The 19,335-nt window shown below is 37.8% G+C and overlaps 1 protein-coding gene across 1 annotated transcript in view; it reads left to right on the forward strand.

Annotated features, from left to right (window-relative positions):
* The first annotated feature begins 4,043 nt into the window (after nt 1-4,043).
* The window catches only part of SEPTIN7 (septin 7), a 65,460-nt gene continuing 50,168 nt past the window's right edge, over nt 4,044-19,335 (forward strand). The window contains exons 1-2 of the mRNA XM_075418674.1: nt 4,044-4,060; nt 7,062-7,164. Of these exons, the coding sequence (XP_075274789.1) occupies nt 7,155-7,164 (10 nt within the window). The 5' untranslated portion in view covers nt 4,044-4,060; nt 7,062-7,154. The remainder of the gene's footprint in view (nt 4,061-7,061; nt 7,165-19,335) is intronic.

Here is a 19,335-nt window from a genome sequence, read left to right on the forward strand (position 1 = left end):
CAAAACTGAGGAGGAGAAGTTAGGAAGGAAGCCTCAATCGTAGAACTGTTTGTGTTGGAAGGCACCTTTAAAGGTTATGTAGTCCAACCCCCGTGCAGTGAGCAGAGCCATCTTCAACGAGATCAGGTTTCTCAGAACCCCATCCAACCTGACCTTGAATGTTTCCAGGGATGGGGCATCTTCCAGGTCTCTGGGCAACCCCTTCCAGCTGGTTGGAAGTTGCAGTTCCTTCACCACTCTCGTTGTAAAAAATTTCTTCCTTATAGCCAGTCTAAATCTACCCTCTTTTAGTTTAAAACCATTTCCCCTTGGTACTATTGCAACAGGCCCTGCTAAAAAGTTTGTCCCCATCTTTTTTGTAAGCCCTCTCTGAGTACTGAAAGGCTGCAATTAGATCTCCCCAGAGCCTCCTCTTCTCCAGGCTGGACAACCCCAACTCTCTCAGCATTTGCTCATAGGAGAGGTGTTCCAGCCCTCTGATCATCTTAGTGGCCCTCCTCTGGACCTGCTGGATGTGGTTTAGTAGGCATGGTGGTGTTGGGTGGATGGTTGGACTTGATGATCTTAGAGGTCTTTTCCAACCTATGATTCTAACAGGTCCATGTCTTTGCTGTGCTGAGAGCTCCAGAGCTGGATGTAGGACCCCAGGAGGAGTCTTAAGTGGTGACAGACACACCAAGTGATATGTGGTTGATGCTTGATCTGCTGCTGTTCCTGATGCTAGTTCCATGTGTGCTGTTTTGGTGACCTCTTTCTGTAAGCTTTCCTGTCTCCCGTGCCATTTCTTACTGTAGTCATTTTGATCACTACTTTATGAAGTGGAAGACAATTGGTCACTTCACTGTGAAATTGGATTTGAAGTTGGTAATTTCAGTTAGGTGCAAGTTGCTATGTGATGGTGGTTTGTGTGCTGCTTGCTGCAGGCAGACCAAGGTGTTTTTTAAAGCCAGAACAAAGGGGGAAACGCACAAAAAGAACAATAAGCTTTGAAATTGTATTCCTGTACTTCTAAATTGTATTTCAAATGCACAAAAAAGATTTTCTTTTTCTTCAGAGAATTAGTTGTCTAGCTAATTCTAGTGAAGGATGAACTATTACATACAAAGTGCCAATATGTGTGGCTGGCTTGAACGTTCTGTAGAGTCATCACGGGTAGAACTTCTTTTAATGTTGTGTTCTGTAGTCACATAGACCTGCTTTGGTTGTCTGACAGCTTTTTTTCTTTCCTTTCCTCCCCCGTATATCTATAATTAGTTTTGTTTTTCTAAATAGTTAACTGACTTCATTTTCCTGTAGTCATCTGCTTTCTTGCACTGCTTTGGCCACTGCAAGCACTGCAGCGCTGGCTGTGTTTGCTGTAGCTGATGTGGTCTGTGCACAGTTTGCTCAGGTATCTTCTTATATACCGTATGCTGGCTCTGAAGGCTAGCAAATTTTTTCTAACAGGCGAGTTAAGGTTTACTAGTGAGTCTGCTACATTCCCTTTGTTTCTCTGCAGAGTTTTCTAATTTTCTTCTGGACGTGCTGCCTGTAGCTCAGCAGATGGACTGTACTGTCTTTTCTTTCTGATCTTTTACAGTGCAGGATCCTTCTTGCAGAATTCTTTTGCTCTTAGACATCACATGTGTTTCAACACTATCTGTTAATAAACCAGATGATAGTGTCTGGCACAGGAAAAGAGAGAGAGGCTGAAGCTCACTCTTCAGCTTTACTGACTCACTATGCCCAGTGAGACTTTGAGGAACAGTTGAATTGAAAGGGCATTCACTGGGTTAGCAATCGAAGTTACTGATTATTGACTTAATCAGCTTGCTCCTAGAGACTGAAAGAGGTCCCGATTTCTTTAATCATGGTTACACCTCAAACCTTGGCTCCTTTCTGAGGATAGTTTTAATTAATTTTTTTTTTTGAGTTAGGCAAGACCTAAGGTTCACACTTGGAAGCCAAGTTGTCTTATTATAGAAGCCTCTTAATAGGTACTGCTGCAGTTGATGCCTGTTTGAGGGAATAAAAGTGCTGATTTCCTTTCCATCAGTACTAGACTTCTACCATGCAGATTACAGCAGGCATTATTGACCTGACAGATATTTTTACTTTACTTTGAATAGTGAAAGGAGAAACATGTTTGTAGATATTCAGCATGAAGTTTAACTTTACAGCTAGAGCTGATGAGTTCCCCCCTTTGTATTGTTATTTCTATACTTATTAAATTCAGTATCTTTTTTTAGTGTGGATTGCATATGTCTTAATCTACTATATTAACAAGTACTCAGGGCTTGTAGAAGCATTGCTACACTAAATAGTACTACCTAAAGCTCCTATTGTAAGAATGCGGTAACAAAACCTGTCAGTTGCAGGACGTGCAGTTACTGATTGAGAGGTAGATTTTTGGGTGGCTATGGAGGCGTTTAGAGAAATGCTGTTGTCTGTTTACTCTGTTTTATGTGCTACCTTAGATGTGTGGTTTTGGCCACTGTTGAAGGCAGGAACTTTGGTCTGACCGACGTAGCTGTTCTTGCTGGATGATGGTTTTAAAATCGCACTCTTTAATAATACTGCATTCGTCCGTGGGGGGAACCAGGCCTTCCTGTGTACTTGGTGACCTGATGTTGAAGTCGTCTGTGCTTGACAACGCTACCTTGTTTCAAAGTTGAAAGTAGTGATGTGCAACCGGATAAATGATAGTAATAGAGTGCTCAAGGTGGTAGATATCAAAACCTCTGGGCATTCATACTGCTCCAGGATGTGCTGTATTAGTTGTATTCCAGCCTGTACAGCTTGCTCCAGTTCTGCTGCATGTGCATCTGTCCTCCTAAAGCTACGTGGAGCATCTGGAACTGATCTGCAGTGCTTTGCTGTTTTGTCCGCTCAGAAGCAAAGTACCCAGTGTGCTGAATTGTTATGGCTCTGGACACTGACAGAATATGAGTGGGACTGCAAGAACAGAAGGCTTATGTCCTGTTACACAGTAAAAGAGGAGACTTCATTGCTGCTTTGAGCTGTAGTCTCCATCACAGTGTAAATTTTCTAAAAATAGCCGCTCAGCCTCTGGGAATATGGGATTGATTTAAAAAATTGGATGTTAGGGCTCAAAAACATCATTGACTGCTGGCTTAGAAACTTGTTATCAAGATTATTTTTTTCTCTTTTTTAAAAGATAAAAATACTCAAGCACAGGAGGATGTTTAGTGAAAACCAGAAATTTGAAAAAGTATTTTTGATGTGGGTGTTTAGCTGAACTATTTGCAGTGCCATGTTGGAGAACTACCATAGGTCTCTTGTCATCCACAGAGTTAGGCGATGCTGAACAGATGCTTAACTTGTGCACCCTAGTTTTTTCTTTCTTTTCTGGCTGTTCAACAAAGTTTTACCCAAATTTGCAGCAGTGCTCCAATGCTCACTGTTGCAAATGAAGTAAATTGACGCTGTTCGCAGAGTCACAGAATGTTAGGGGTTGGAAGGGACCTCTGTGGGTCATCTAGTCCAACACCCTAAAGTGATACAGAAATACAGAATCATGAGAGAGATTTACGATGATGATGGCTTTGATCTTTGTAACTTCTCCACTCTGAAATAAAAGTATTGTGCAGTAGCGTGGTGAAATGAGATTACGTGTTCAGGTGAGCACCTCTGAAGAAAACAAGTGCCCTTGAACCTACTACAGGTTCAGATAGCGTATGGTAAACAAAAAAGCATGCTGAATAACTAGAATAAAAAGGACTATCAGATAACTACCTGTACTGATCATTAAATTGTGTGGAGGTCATATAGTGTATTATTGTGAAATGAAACTAAAGTAAGATTACATAAAACGCTGGATACTACGCCTACTAGATGGAAAGTATTGTGGGTAACTTTGGTCAAATGTAAGTAACTTTTTCTTTCCTTTTCCTTCTCTCCTCACACCGCCCGTATTTCTCTTTCTGGATTGCTGCTGCACCTGTGTGGACTCATTGCTGCAATGGTTCAAATTCATCATTTTACTGGACTACTTCTGGATGTATTCTATTGATACCTTCAACACTGGAAATGACGGAAATGTGTTGTTTACAAAGTAGCTGTAAGTATTACTTTGATAAAGATGTATTACTGCTATTGTGGAAGTAGAAGAAGCGTAAGCGTTTTAGTAGGTGAACTGAAACTGAGCTTAGGCAAGCAGCTGGTTGAAAATCAGGAAGGGATAAAAGTTAAGGAGAGCTATTGTAAGTATTAGAAATATGAGATCTCACTTGGCACAACGATTGGTACAGTGGAAGTTGATGCTTCAACAAAAAAAAAGTAAGAAATAATGTCTTTTAAAAGCTGTTGCAGGAATTTAAGAAACTCAATTCCTAGTTTGTTTTGGTCTGTTTAGAAGTAGCAAGCTCTGAAAAATGCAACCATTTAAAAACTGGTATGTTGAAAGTTTCCGTTTTAGTTGGTATTGGTATACCAGAAATCTGAATCTGGCATCCACCTTCAGTTTTTTAAAAGGCGCTTTCCTGTGTGCTGTAAACGGCCCTGTTGAATACAGCATTAATGCCAAGTGTAGCGCTTCATACATCTTTCTGGTTAGTAACAAATATATTTCATTATCTAAAATTGTGGGCATAAATGCTATAGACCCACTTAACAAAGCAAACAACCCAAAAGTTGCCATCTATTCTTGTTTAGCATTTCATATTCACTGTTCTTGGAGTTCTTTGTAGTAAAACTATCCTAAATGTGGAGCTATATGTAAAGATGAAGGGAAGAGAAATAAAAATTTAAAACAAGAATTACATGTAAATCCATTCTTTTAAGCAAAGGAAGCATTACCTAGATTTAATGTGTGAGCTGTTTCTGGTAAGCTTGACATACATTGAAAGGTATGTAGGCTTTAAAAGGTGCAGGTGGTTGACAAGTAGAACTGTAAGGAGTGTCTGACTGTGATTAGGTATTTTACATCTGGTAAGATGAATAGCAGTTGCATATCCTTAGTAGTTAATAAGGACCTGCACTGTTCAGGAGCTCTTTAACATCTTAAAGAGCACCCACCTGCCTGTTGTGTAGTGTCTCGGAAGCATTGGCTTCCGTTCAGGTTTTTAGATTGTGATAGATTGTATTCCTCGCATGTGGTTGTAGTAATAGATTGGAAAAGTAAAAGAGTCTTTGGATTTTTAAATTCCTGGCTGTCTTTTTTTTTTTTTTTTGTCTTTTGAAACCTTTCAGATAAGACTATTGCTGCCCCAAAGGCTGTAATGAAACAAAAAGCATCTTAAAAAAAGTTTCTTGATGATGCAAGGCAAACATTCCTACATTTAGAGACGTAATAACATTTGTTGCATTGTGTGTGTTTGAACTTGAAACTATGACACCTAGCTTTAGCTGGCTATCATTAGATGTTTGTCTCATTCTGTGTGAGTTAATGAGTTCAAAGATACTGCCTTTCTTTAACCTTGAATGAGAATTGATTTTAGTGATTGATTTTATCAGTAAATGAGCTGATACTAATTTGCACTAGGATTGCATCTATCTTTTTCAAAATAATCCTGCTAAGTTTGGACTTTTAAGACTTATTTAAGTTTGGTGATAGCAGCAATATAATATGTCTTTGTAGGGGTGTAGCATTGCTTGAGAATAATAGGTTGTTTGCCAAATTGAGAAATCAGTTATGTGACTTAAAACAGTGAGCCAATTAGTTGACTAGTGTTATTGGATTGCAGAGAAGCTAGTTCTTCTTGCATTCAATGCTTTAAAAGGGATAGTGTTTTTACATCCTTGCAAGAAATGTTTGCTTTAACTTAAAAAAAAAAAAGAAATTTTTTTTGAACTCTAGGAGTTATTACTGTAATAAGTGTATTCTGTCAGTTTTAGAAAAAAACATTTAAATAAGCGTGAGTTGACCACATACCAAATTTAAATTGACTGTACTCTATCCCATACAGAGAAGTTCTGAGTCAATAGCGCCTGTAGAACAGATTTTTTTATTTTTAAATTATTTTTTAGAATTCCTCTATTTTCTTGAAGATAATTTTAGGGAGGGAAATTTAAACTTTTAGGCGGTTCTTCAGCTCTGTGGATGTGTACAACTCTCTTAAGCTCTGAAATTGAGGTAGTATCAAATCACATCCTCTCAATGTTGGATGGACATAAAAAGCCTAAAGGCCAAAATCATTGCTCCATGAGAAACAGTACCTTGTGTTGCTTTAGGTAGACGGTTGTCTCCAAAAGTATTTTCAGATTCTCTGCAGAACAACTAAACTGTCTCGTAAGACTATCCTCAGACCTGCTGTGATATCAAAGACATTCCAGCATTCTGCTGGAAGAGTGGTTTAAAAGTAGCATGGTTGATCTCTGGAGGATCGCTGGGTCTAGTACAGTGAGGGAGAGGCATTTCAAGCACCTTCAGCATTTTCATTAATGTGATGAGAAGAAGTAATGGCTAACATCCAGAATCCCCCCCCTTTTTTTCACAGTCGGCAATAGTTTGAATAACTTGTTTCATAGTAGAAGGCAATTGAAGTTTTGCCTTTGTGTAGGGTTTGTTACAATGCATGCTGCATTAGTGTAGACCTAGATTTAACATGAAGGCCTCCAGTTGTGTGACCCAGAGGAGTCAGGCTCTTGGAGTTCTGACCCCAGCAGAGAGAATCAAGTTAGTGCCCGTCGTACTGGGGCAGTACCACCATGGCTCTCGGGAGTATAGGAAAGGTACATACGTACTGCTTACCTGTGTTTCAAATAGGCGTCAGAATAAAGTTGATTATATTGTAATTTGTTTGCACTTGTACACTCTTGTGCTTGCACAGTCATAATGTGGTAGTTGTACTTGCTCAAAATACTGTTGGCATAGTTAACTTTCTGTGCCAGTCTTTTGGCTATCCAGTAAAGAAAACCCCATTTTTTTCTTATGTATTGTTGCAGTTCGTTGCAGTGTCTTTGATGTAGATGGCTTAGGGTGTTGCGAGGTTGGGTAAATAGCGCCTTTCTGCAAATGTGAAAATGAAGTGAACATTTAAATAACTAAAAAAAAAATTACAAGGAAAGTAAGAAGTTACGAGCTTGTGTTTTAACTTTTTTCAAAATATCTCTTGCCTTAGCAACAGAAGAACCTTGAAGGATATGTGGGGTTTGCAAATCTTCCAAATCAAGTTTACCGGAAGTCTGTGAAGAGAGGATTTGAATTCACGCTTATGGTAGTAGGTAAGTTTCTTTCTTTGTTTTGAGTGGTGATCATTAGAAATATATTGACGTAGTTCTTAATGTATGGTGACAACATAAATAGATTTTGCTTGTTCTCATGAGAAAATATGGATTGTCCCCTTCTAGACTGTTAAATCTAGAGTGTTTAAAAAGACCATGCTGTCCAATATGTGAGTAGATGAGGAGAAATAAAAATTGAGAACTGTATAGTTCATACAGTCTAAGCAGGAAGCTTGATGTAGATCTAGTCTAAAATGTAACTTGCAAGTATGGCATAATAGAAGTGATTTGAACTTGGATTTCCAGTTAAATAAAAAAATATAACTGCTTTTACAGTTGAGTACAACATGGCAAAACTGGGATCCAAAAGTAAAGTTGGAATCTTTCGTTGCACATAACCAGAGCTCCATATCCTGCAGCTCTGCGGCCACAAAACTTTGCTACAAAATCAAAGCTTTAATTTAAACAAACCTTTCTAGTTTGTATGGTGGCAAAGAAAACCAAATGTAAACAGTGTGTTCCCTATGGACATCAGAGAATGGGAAACTGTAGTTAGTATGGATGAATAGTGCCATGCAGAACGGTTCATTTAGGCTTCAGTGATGACCCACATTGTCATCTTGTCCTACTAGGACATCCGATTTCCTCTTTTTCCCCTCTTTTGAGTACTTGTATGATAGTAAACTGTTATTAAGGTTGAGTACATTTGTGTATAACTGGTATACATATACTCGATATGTGATTCAATTTTAACATGCTAATGGTTAAAATAATAATAAGTGATTTATAATAGCCAGCTGTCTCTTTGTTGATGTCTACCTTTATCTTTTGTAATTTGGTTAGCTTGATAGTGGTTTGGTGTTTTGTTGTCAATACAATGGATATCTTGTGCAATCATTATGTACATGTAGCATGTTACACAATAGTACTGTTGGCAGAGTTAGAAATCAAGGTCAAATTGGTGAACACTCATTATAGATTACTTATGATTTTATTTTGATTACAAAGTGAGTTAGTATTTTAAAATGTGAGTTGCTTTTTTCATTTGGAGCTTGATTACAGGTTCCTTTGTAATCTAACATCCAAGTACATAATTCATTATCTGGTACAAAACTGTTTAGTCTTAAATAAAATTTGGTTTTCTGCTATCTACAGGAAGAAGGGAGGAGGAAGGGAGAGAACTGTCTTCATAAAGTAATATTCCAGAATGGGGTACATTTTGTACTTCCACGTTTCATTCTCGCAAAAAGCAAGTCACTTAAAGCATAAGTAGTAGATACAGTGATGTATTAGAACTGGAGAAAGTGTCTAAAATTACCTGCCTGTTGTACAGCCTAATGCAGTGGCATTTAGGGGAACTGTAGAAAATTGTGGCCATGGGGAAGAAAAGTTGGTCCAAAATTACACTGAAAAATAGATCAGAAAAATCTTGTTACTACGTCTACTTGTATATTTTTGAACTTACTACTGAGAATTCATTTGCATGCAAATTTGTGCCTTTGTCTGAAAGTTTACTAGGGACATTGGCAGTAGTTTTCTAAATGAAAAAATGCATCTAATTCTCTCCTTGCAACCCCCAAGCATAGAAATTGGATATTTGAAAGTGAGTGTTTAAACAAAATGATAGCAGATCTTTTAGTACTGTAGTATCTGGGAAGGGACGGGGGGAGAAATTATTTTGTTCTGGGACTTCAAAGTGATGTATCTGGTAATAGTATGTGCTGAAAAGATGCATCTATTTTAAATATGAAGATGAAATAGTTTGTGTATTACTGATCACTTTTGGTAAACATTGTACTGTAATGTTTAATTAGATTCTTAGAATTGTAATTAACTGTCTCTGCCTTGGAGATAATGTACTCTGACTTGGTTTGAAGTCTCTAGCTGACCGCATGATACCATTCTGTAACAGAAAAGGGAATTATCTATAATCTATTTATTAAAACTTAGAAGTTTTAGAATGTAGTGCTAACCTGTGTATGGTCAGTGCTGGCTGAGTAAGAATACTGTGTATATCACCTCTAGGAGATAATCTAAAATATTTGCTTGCTCTTTCTACTACCAAGATTTGTGCGTGCACGGCTGCCTTTTACTGTAGATTGCACAATTGCTAGTCCGCTGGCTATGCTGTATTTATAGCTGCTTCAGCGTCAGTGTGTTACCTGTTTGTTCTGAAATGAAAAATGAGAAAGTCAAAACTTGTGATTGCTAACAGTTACAAGGAAGAAAACAAACTGGGATCTGCAGTCTCTGTGTCTAGCTATTTTTGGGTGTTTGTATGGCTTGATATTGCAGCTAATGCATTTTTATAGCAACTACTTTCCAGTTGTCCATTTAGTCTGGAATTATCAGTTAAAATTAATAGGTGTGCATAGCATGATATCTGACTTCTTCGTCTTGAAATGTCTAGTATTCAGAAGTCACTAGACCAGTGTTTTGGAGGGACGTGCCAATACGGTTGTGCAGCTGCGCTGACTGTTGTCCCTGAGGAAGTAGTAAGAACATCATCCAACAGATCTGACCTTGTTTTTGGTAAGAATTTTTGCAGGGAGATTGCTTTTATAGAACCTTTCCTGTGCATAAAGCATGAATGTGCTCCGTAAAATGCGTATTCCCCAGGCTGCTGGGTTACTCTCATTGCCCTGGAGATGATGGGGCTGCCCAGAGCAGTGTGTGGTGAAACTGCCTTGTGTCCTGCGCTTCTATTGTGCCAGTGAAGCTGGAGAGAGGGCTTTTAAATTTGAGTGCGCGTAAGTCCAAGTAGTTGTTGAATGGCCTAGAGCATGGTTTCTGAAGCAGGTTCAGGACGTACCTGCTCCTTATCTGAGCTGATCCGAGCTGGTTGGGGGCGTTGCTTTGGATGTGGCTCCATTTCAGCCATGCGGGCAGTGCTCTGTCTTGTAACTTGCTCTTTGAGTCAGGACTTGGTAAGAATACTTTATTTGAGGCTTATAGTGCTAGTGAAGTCTTTTCTGTAAATATAGTTGCTAAAGTCCAGGTGTTCTGGTGTTTACATTGAATGTAAAGGGTGAAGTGTTTATGTACTACAGGTATGGAAGTATAAAAAGTTGACGTTAAAATACGCTTTGCATATTTAATGTTTTAAGAATCATTGAAAAGTTAACCTTAATAAGAACTGGAGATACTCTACAATATTTAGCCATAATAAACATTTCAACCTTTTGATCTTATTAACTGTAGTTTTGTATTCTCTAAGTTGTATTATTTCATTTGGTAGTGATTCTAAGCTTTTCTTAAGAAGAAACTGAGATAGCCATTTGTTTTCCTTATTGATCAGTTGTTATTGGACATTGATTTGTCTTTAAAGTCTTCATGAGATAATGAATTTCATATTAGCCATGTTCTAAAAGGCTAATCAGTAGTTTAAATCATGCTACTTCTGAAATGATGTGGGTTTATAGAATAAGAACTAGTGCCTCCTCTGAGGAGAAGTAGTAAAGTAAGCAGGCATATGCATTAAACTGAGCTTTGTTCTGGATGCTTTCAGAAGACGACATTTAAATAGTTGTTTAAAGCAACTAATTCTACACCTGAAGTATTAAAGCTCACCAGTGGAAAAAGTGTCAACTTTGCCTCAGTAGACTGCTTCTTGCATAATCCTGTGTAATCTCTTCCAGTATAAGATAGCTGTTGAAACACTTGGACACCTGACATAAATATTTGGTCTGTTTGAAATACAAAGTGAAGTCTCTGTATTTCTCTGCTCAGTAGGCTTTTTGGAGGAAAGTACATGCTTAAGTTGGATGCTTAAGAAAAGAAAACTTCCAGAAGTAATACTACTATGGTTAGTAGCTCACAGTTAAAGAAAATCGTAATTGTGAAATTGTAGTTATGTTTGTTTATTAATATAATTACACTTGCATAAGTAGTGGGCGTGTGTTTTTGTTTTAGTGTAATGAGATGTGGAACAGAGTTGCTTTTCAGTGTGTCTTTTTCTAAACACTGAATCAGGAAATCCCTCTTTTGTTCTTGCATTGAAATTACGCTGGTAATGTGATTTGAACCAACACCCAAGTAGATGAAAAGTCATAATTTTTAAAAATTCTTTTCTCCTATAGACTTATTTAAGAATAATTATTTGGAGTGGCTTCTCGTAGAGCTATATACTTGAAGGTGTTCAGGCTTCATGAGCCTTATTTGTGGTTGATCTCTTAAATTTTGTTTTATTTTTTTAAATAATCTGGTTTGCAAAGTGCAGAACACTTAGTCAAGTGACTTGTCAGAGGACCTTTCTCCGCAGTTCCTTTTTCTTGAACAGCTGTTTGGTAGCTTTGACTCTGAAAGCTGTTTTGAAACCTCTCCTGTAGTAAATTGTCTGTTTTGTTTTCTAATTGTTGCTTTAGCTGTGTAGATCACCTGTAGATTACAACTTAAAGGAAAATGTCATGCCATATTGTCATAGTGTTTCATTTGTAATTGTATGCACACTCAAATGTTTTGGTTTAAACATGGCTTTTTGGCATGGACACAAAGGAAAGGGCTGTATTTTGCAAGACTTGAAGTTACTTCAAAGAAAAAACACACTTTGATTTTTAGAACGTTTTTATTGTTCACCAGAGAAGACTTGGACTGGTTTAGTACTGGTATGTTCTGGTGATGGATCATATTCTGATTAGAATTACCCCTTTCATTTGTTCACTTTCTGGGGCAGTTTATTTATCAAGCAAGCCAGTGGTACTAAGAGCCTCAGATACTCACAGCTACTTGTTCTTTGTTAGTCTGATATCCTCCCTTTCAATTTTAAAGCTAGGAACAAAATCATTAAGCATGTGGCAGGACAGGAAGAATAATTAAGTGAAAAATAACCTGTGGAAGCATAGTAAAAGTTAGTAGAAACTGGTTTGGAGTGTTCCCAGTTCTTGCTGGCCTGCTGTGATTTGAAATCCTCTTAATTAAGATTTCTGTGGTGTCCCTACTACCATGGTATCTGAGTGTGTGTTTGGCCTTTGGTGTGGCCTTCATACTTGGCTTCTTAGGGTCAGTGAAGTATCGTTGCCGAGTATTCGTTGCCTAACTGTGCCGTTATTGTAGAGGCCTCTAGGCTCTACTACCGTATAAACATAGCTTGAATTAAAACATGCTTTCTTTTAAACCTGGTGGGGGGGGAAAGTGATTTTTGACCATTCTAGTTTCTGGGCTATATTGTTGCGTTATAGGTTATAGAGCTTTTCCTTGTGTATACAGTCAAAGGCATAAATATTTTTGAAAGAAAAAGCATAATATGGAAAAGAATTAGTAAAGCCTTTTTAGTTTCTTGAATGTGTCCAGCCTCCTTTTCCCCTGTAACTTCACTTCTTCGAAATACCTCAATTCTTGTAATTCTCTCGTCCTCTGAAAACTGCCATGTGCTCTGTGCTACCACCTTGGCTGCAGCCCATTTGAGCTACTTCTATGATGGCTGACTGCCTGTCCAGTACTGCTGTGCCGCTGGGCTAGGGACAGGTTAGCATGCTTTCAGTTCCCAGGGTACTCTTTCTGTAAAGAAAAGTAGTAGTCTGGGTTCAACTGTTGTGTAGCACCTATGGTTCCCTTCAGATATCTTTGTTTTGTTTTGTTAAATCTAGTTTCTGAAGTTGCAGGTGTTCTGTTGACAGGATTATGAGGTTTCAGTGAAGTACAAAAAATAAAAAAGGTTCCTTGAGGAATTTTGCAACCTTAGAAAAAGTAATTTACTGCCTTTCATGTAGTGGTTCTGTGGATATGTGTTCCAGTGATAATGTCTACAGAGTGTTACAATTGATAGCTGAATACTTACTTGTACCCGATGGGGATGCCAAAGCAAAATATGTTGAATTCGGGAGAATTGGCAGAGATAGAAATGAAAGGAATAGAAAACTGGTGGAACACAGAATGGAACCAGGATATTTCTGGAGATGACACATTCCTCTGGAGTAATCTCTGTTGATTGAGTAATGCCTCACCAACAGCATATCACTCGGTTTTGTGGAAAGAAGTTGATAAAGGTTTTTGAAGAAGGCAGAATAGATGAATGCTGAAAATCTTTCTGTGGAAGAAAAGTTAATATTTCTTCAAGGTGTGAAAGGTCAGTAATCTAACAGTGAGTTCCACTGAGTTACTTTTGGTGAGAGCTTGAAATATAGATTCAGGTGGCTACTGGGCTTCAATTAGAAAATATTCTCTCATACTTCTTTGTTGGTTATATGAGTGGGGTTTTTGTTTTTTCTTTTCTCTTGCTTTTATGATGCAATGAAATACAGTTTGCAGCGTGCTTGCTCTTCTTGCCTCTTTCATGGTATTTTCCTGTGCCTTTTGCTCATGTTGGATAAAGAAGCCTGCACAAAATCTAAAACCTGATGGAGGAAGAGAATCTTTTTACAGTGTATTATTGTTGCAACTTACTGTCAGGGAAAGCAAGTTAATGTAGCTATTTGAGCTTGTCTAGAAACCATAGCTTTTCAACTACTCTCACAAGTTGCTCATAGCATAGTGGTTTTTAATCACTTAATATGAAAAAAAATATTTTTAATCTTAATTCTTCTTAAGATCATTTTAGACATTTCCCTTACTGTGCAATAGCTTGGGCTTGTACTGAGGGATGCTTGAAGACTCTCTTAATGGCCAGAACTGAAGCTGGTATTTAAAATGATTGCTCTTCAATTCCCCTTTTTTTGATTGTTTGCAACTACAATGTTATTTGGCTTTGTAGTGCTTACTGGATATCTTTTAAAAAGCCTTTGGGGTTTTTTATTTTCTTTATTAAATGTTTGGATGCAAAGCTTCTTGAGTAGATTATATGAAAGCCAGCTTCCGTATAGTATCTTACTGGATGCTTGCTGTCGTATGAATCTTGAGTTCTGACAACTAGTCTTAAGTACCAAGTATTATTATGTTAAGATATTGCTTTGAGCAATTAAGGAAAGATTTTTGGAAAGCTTTGGTGCCTGTGTTTGAACTAAACTGAACTGTTTCTTGTGTGGCAGCATTTTGGTCAGAGCCTGATTTCTCTCTTAACATTCTTTGTTTCCTGGCAAAGATTTCTGAGGGAAGACGCTTCTACCTAAGTGGGTGGATGTGAACCCATAATTTGTCAAAAATCTGCCTGTGACCTAATTGGCTGTTATTTCTTAAAACAAGTGATAATTCTGTTGGAAACATTTTATTTTTTCTGTTTCACATATGATTTACTTGTCAGTCTCATAGCAAATGGTATGAATTCTTTTACTTATATCTGTATTTAAAACTAGGTCTCTAACAGAGGCATTCAGGGAATTTCATGAAAACCATCTAATGAGATACCGTGCTCTGTATTGTGTAGGTGTCATCTTCACTGTCTTTTTTTGAGCTTTGTGGAGTTTTTCAGTACTTACCTACGTAATTAATCCTGTCACAGTATTAGCTGTCTTCAGGCCAGTTGTAACTTCTGCTGTGTTTTCAACTACATAAATATTTTTGCTCGAGGTGGGTTGTTTTTTTTAACTCTAGCTAACCAGTTTTTCATTTTATTTCTAAATGAAAATGTCCTTGCTGATTTTACACATCTGAATATTTGCACACTTGCACACAAACACACAGTTACTCTATTGGTATTTCAGATATTACAGTACACTTGTTCACTATGGTGAGATCAGCACTTGTACCTGGTCCTTGTTCCTGTTGGTGACAAGTTTGCAGGTCTCTATTTAAATGAAATTAATGAGTCCTTTTTTTGACGTTAGAATAGGAATAGTTAGACACTACATGATGTTCTGGTTATGCTTTTGTAGGTGCTCAGAAGTAATGGTGTTTAATGTAACGTGTGAACTTCAACACGTCTTAAAGGTACCTAACTAATGGATACTTCTGAAGTTGGTTATCAGGTGGCCAGCAATTGGCTGATTTTACCTATGAAAGTCAAAAGATTGTCCTGTGCTGTCAGGGTGCATTGGTAGGGTGTGAGCTAGATGTTGCACGTCTTGTAAGCAGTGACTTGTTGGAAATCATTCTACTACTGTTTCCAGTTCCTTAGCCCTGGATAATCAGGTACCAGTTTACCACAGGACTGCTTTTGGGGCCATCTTTGCTGCAAGCCTGGAACCAGATTTGAAGTAGAAGTCAGTTTTTTGTATGGATAAATATGCTGTATGAGTTGAAAAATGCTTGTCTCTTCTTGTTGGCTGAAGATGTTAGACTTGCCTGCTGTATCAAGAAATGCTGACAATTTCATGAATGAATAGGTTAATACTGTAATCAAAGAGGTATTCTTGGATGGAGTATCTGTGGTTTAAACTTCCAATTGTAGTAAAGCCACAGTCACCCATTAAATGTGACTTTTCTGATTCAATATGCTTATTTACCCTCTGGCTGATTTTTCAATAATCAGTTCAGATTTTCAATGTGAATCCATTTGAAGCTGTTAAATTTTGTTCCTCTTCCTATTGTTTTTCTGTATGTAGTATGGCTATTGCATGCAACTGTTTCACTTTGGTTTTCAGATGTTTTTCTGTTGAGCTCTGGAGCATGGTTACTGACAAATTAGGGTTTATAACATACTCTTGTCTAGAATTTCTTTTATTGAGGAGAATGAACATCTTCTAAGAATAACTTTTTCTCGCTTCTGTTCTAGCGTTTAGTCTGATGTTTTTTCCAGCCATTTACCATAGTAAAATACTTAAGGCAGAATATTTAGACTTCGGGTGATTGGAGGTGAGAGAGGCTGCTGAAGTTGACTGTTTCATCAGATCAGTTTTTCTGTTTGAGTTTTTGTCAGCCTTTGCTTCCATCCTGATTTTTCAGTGTAGATAGTTTTGTTACGCATACCAAGAGCACAAATGTAAGAACTCTTACACTCTTGTCTTGGGATGGTGCTAAGTTTCTGTCAAAGTGTTGATGTAACCTGTATTAAGTGTGTAATGATGCCATTCAAGGTAGTTCCTTCCTCCTGTTAAGCTTGAAGTGAAAGTTGTTTGGAGGCTCTTGACTTTCTAATTTCACAAGCAGTTCTGGCTTTATCACTGAATTTATCAATGACTTCTGTCATTCATGAGGATTTAAGTTAGAAATTGTGCTGACATAATGAAACTACAGGTGTGTCAAAGGTAATGCAAAGTGCATCATTCAGATACTTCTGTTCATGAAACTTCTGCTGTGAATGCTAAAGAAGTGTTTTTTGTGAGGCAGATGCTTCTCCAGAAGGGCAGGAAATAGTCTGTGATTTAAGGGAATTAAACTCTTAGCCTTCTGCAGAATGAGAAGCAATGCAATGGAAGGACACAAATAAATGTGAGGTGGCTAAGGGCAGCAAGTGTCAGTTCCTAATAGCATCTGGCTCTGGTATTTTACTTCTTGGGTTATGTGAAGTGGTTGGGTTGTGTGAAGCTCTTTATGTAAGGTGACAGCTTGGGGGATATCCGAAAATAACCTGAAGCATTCCCAGGTGACACTTCTAACTGCAAACAGTGCTTTTCGAAATAGCAATTTTGCAGTCTAAAGTCATTATATGTTAAGTTCTGAATTTATGGGCTAGTCTTGAATCTAAGGCCCATTTTCTACTGGTATGTCAGTTAAAAAGTAGGAGATCAGTGGCTTAAAAGCAGTTGTTGGATGTCTGTGGAGCACTGTGCAGAGACCAACAAACATTGTGCTAAAATGAACAACTATGAAATAAAACCACTGCTGAAAAGTTCCATAATTATTAGATGAGCAATTGGTGACTTCATAAGCTCAAATGGCATGGAGTTAAGCAACAAAGGCAATTCATGGCACACGTGTGTCCATTATGATTACTGCCTTAATCCACATTGACCATGTCTTCTGTCTTTCAAGACAGAAATACTGTGCTTTGTGTTCGAAAGCATGGTAGGGAAACCTGTCTTTTATAAGCAAGGGACATCGATCTTCAGTTTGTTCCAGTGCTTTGGAACTTGCTGTCCCTGATTTATTCTCACTTCAGATCTGTATTTTTTGCCCTTAAATGTTACTTGAATATAACAAAATTTTACATTGTTCTACTGTGATGGAAATGGCAGTTAGCAAGGCCCTGGATTTTGCCAGTCAGACTAACACTTCATTAAATTAAAAGATTTTGAAATATCGCACCAAATGTGGTTGGATTCGTATTCTTTTGGAATCTGATTTTTATTACAAATGAGGTAATCTCAGGAATAGTCTGAAATTATCTCATGGAAAATCTAGAATGGTTCACCTGTGATACAATATGTTGGTAAAGAGCTAATTGAGATTCCATCTATGCGTATCTTCTCAAACACTATGATACAAATCTGTAAAACATTTACTTTGTATTAAACAGTGATCCATCAGTTTACCTTCACATCTATGTGCTTTTCTGATGAGGAGATACTGTTAAAGTGTCTGTCCCACCCTGCAGAGTTAAAAGGGAGATGTTAGTTTTCTGAGTGTAAACTTTTCTGTTTGTCTTGAAAGTCAGCCATTCTCTTTTACCATCTGTTGTTCCTTGGTTTAAGGTATGAGAAAGTTTATTGTCAGTTTCCTGTTATTTTTACTTCACTGTTTTCCTTGTTAGCTATTTACATCAGCCATTGATGAAGAGGATATGTTTTGTTTTCTTTTTTTCACCCCCAGAAAATGCTTTATATGCCAAGTGGCACAGTCTGTCAAACAGGCCTTTGAGCAATTGATCTAATACCCTGAAGTAAAAATACCATTGCCTTCACGTAGGATGGCACAAGTAAATAACAGAAGGACCTCTTTAAAGGACCTGGAGACAAGCTTTACTCTGCACATCAGTTTCTTGGGTCTTGGATAACATGTGATGGTGTTTCGTTTAATGACTGATGGAAAGGTTAGCAATGTAAAATAGTGTTCAAGCTTGAATGTAATTATTTTTAGGGGGGTTTCCCTTCTGAACTTAATACATTTTGGTCACCAGAACTCTAATCTTGTATCTCTAGGCTTCTGGCAAAAGACTGGAGGAACGTAGAAACATTTGAGATGGTTGCACGGGTTGGTGGCTAACCATTCTGCTGTGCTCCCAGCAGCAGAACTGAAGTAATGAAAAGAATTTATATCATCTCTTTGTAGACATTTAGTGTATGGCACTCCTTGCTCTGCAAATGCCAAAGGTAACCTTTCTCGTATGAGTCTTCTGGTGCAGAAAGAAATAGTGTTAAACAAAATCCTAAGCACCTTGTTTCTATGTACTCTGAAGCCTGCGTGAGGGGACTAATGCAGGGGTTAACCTGAGCAGGACAAGTGAAGCCAAGTATGTTCCACAGCACTGCTGTTTGTGGCCTGTTGATTAGCTTTAGTGAAGCCCTAGTGAAGTCAGGCCTTGAAGAGTGTGATCTTGCCTGCTTACACCAAATCCCCTCCTGTATGTAGGTTTCTGTATCAATAAAAATAGCATTTTACATTCACTTGTTCTGTAAAGTTGTGATGGGATTTTTCCATTTTTATTCTTTTACGGTCTGGGGCGCTTCAGTACATAAAATTTTTATTGGAACATTAATTTCAAGGGTATATTTTGTCTCCTGCTTCTTCCTGAGTAACTGAGGCTAAAAAACTAAACCAGTTACCACTGCAGGGAAATGTCTTCATTTAGTGATTTTGCGAAATCAGTATCTGCTTCTGCCAACATAACAGGTAGAGCTTAATCCAATAATGCATGTTACTTATTAATTCACTTAATAGACCAATGCAGTCTAGTGGTTGGAAAACTAAATCAATGTACTTCTCTTATGAGGAAATACACGCTGTGTTTTCGAAAGACAGTTCTGGCTCTGTACGTTTTGGTCCTTTTACTCGCTGTTGCTGAACTGCTTAATAGTGAGGTCACTCTATGATCAAACATTTTTAGTGACTGAATGCAAAGAAATTAATTGAGACTTGGATGATTGGGCCAGATTTTAGCCTTAAGTACTCCTTGAATTGGAACAATTTGGCTTGAATTATCACAGCTATTTCAGTCTATACAAGAAGTAAAAGGATGTGATTTTTATGCAGTTAGACTGTGGTGTGAACTGAGGGCAGTGTCCAAATTTTTATTTGACACTGAATTTATATGCTTTGGTTGATTTACGTCAAATGGCAAGCATTCAGATAACTGAATAAAATAAAACTGTCTCAGAGGAAGTATTATATGAACTTTGCAGATACTTGGACTGTTTGAGGTTCTAACCCAAAAACAGCTTCTACTTTAACAACAAAAGCACTCATGCTGCAGCTAATTACAAA

Source organism: Opisthocomus hoazin, chromosome 4 (genome assembly GCF_030867145.1).
Source record: "Opisthocomus hoazin isolate bOpiHoa1 chromosome 4, bOpiHoa1.hap1, whole genome shotgun sequence".
In the NCBI taxonomy this organism is placed as follows: domain Eukaryota; kingdom Metazoa; phylum Chordata; class Aves; order Opisthocomiformes; family Opisthocomidae; genus Opisthocomus; species Opisthocomus hoazin.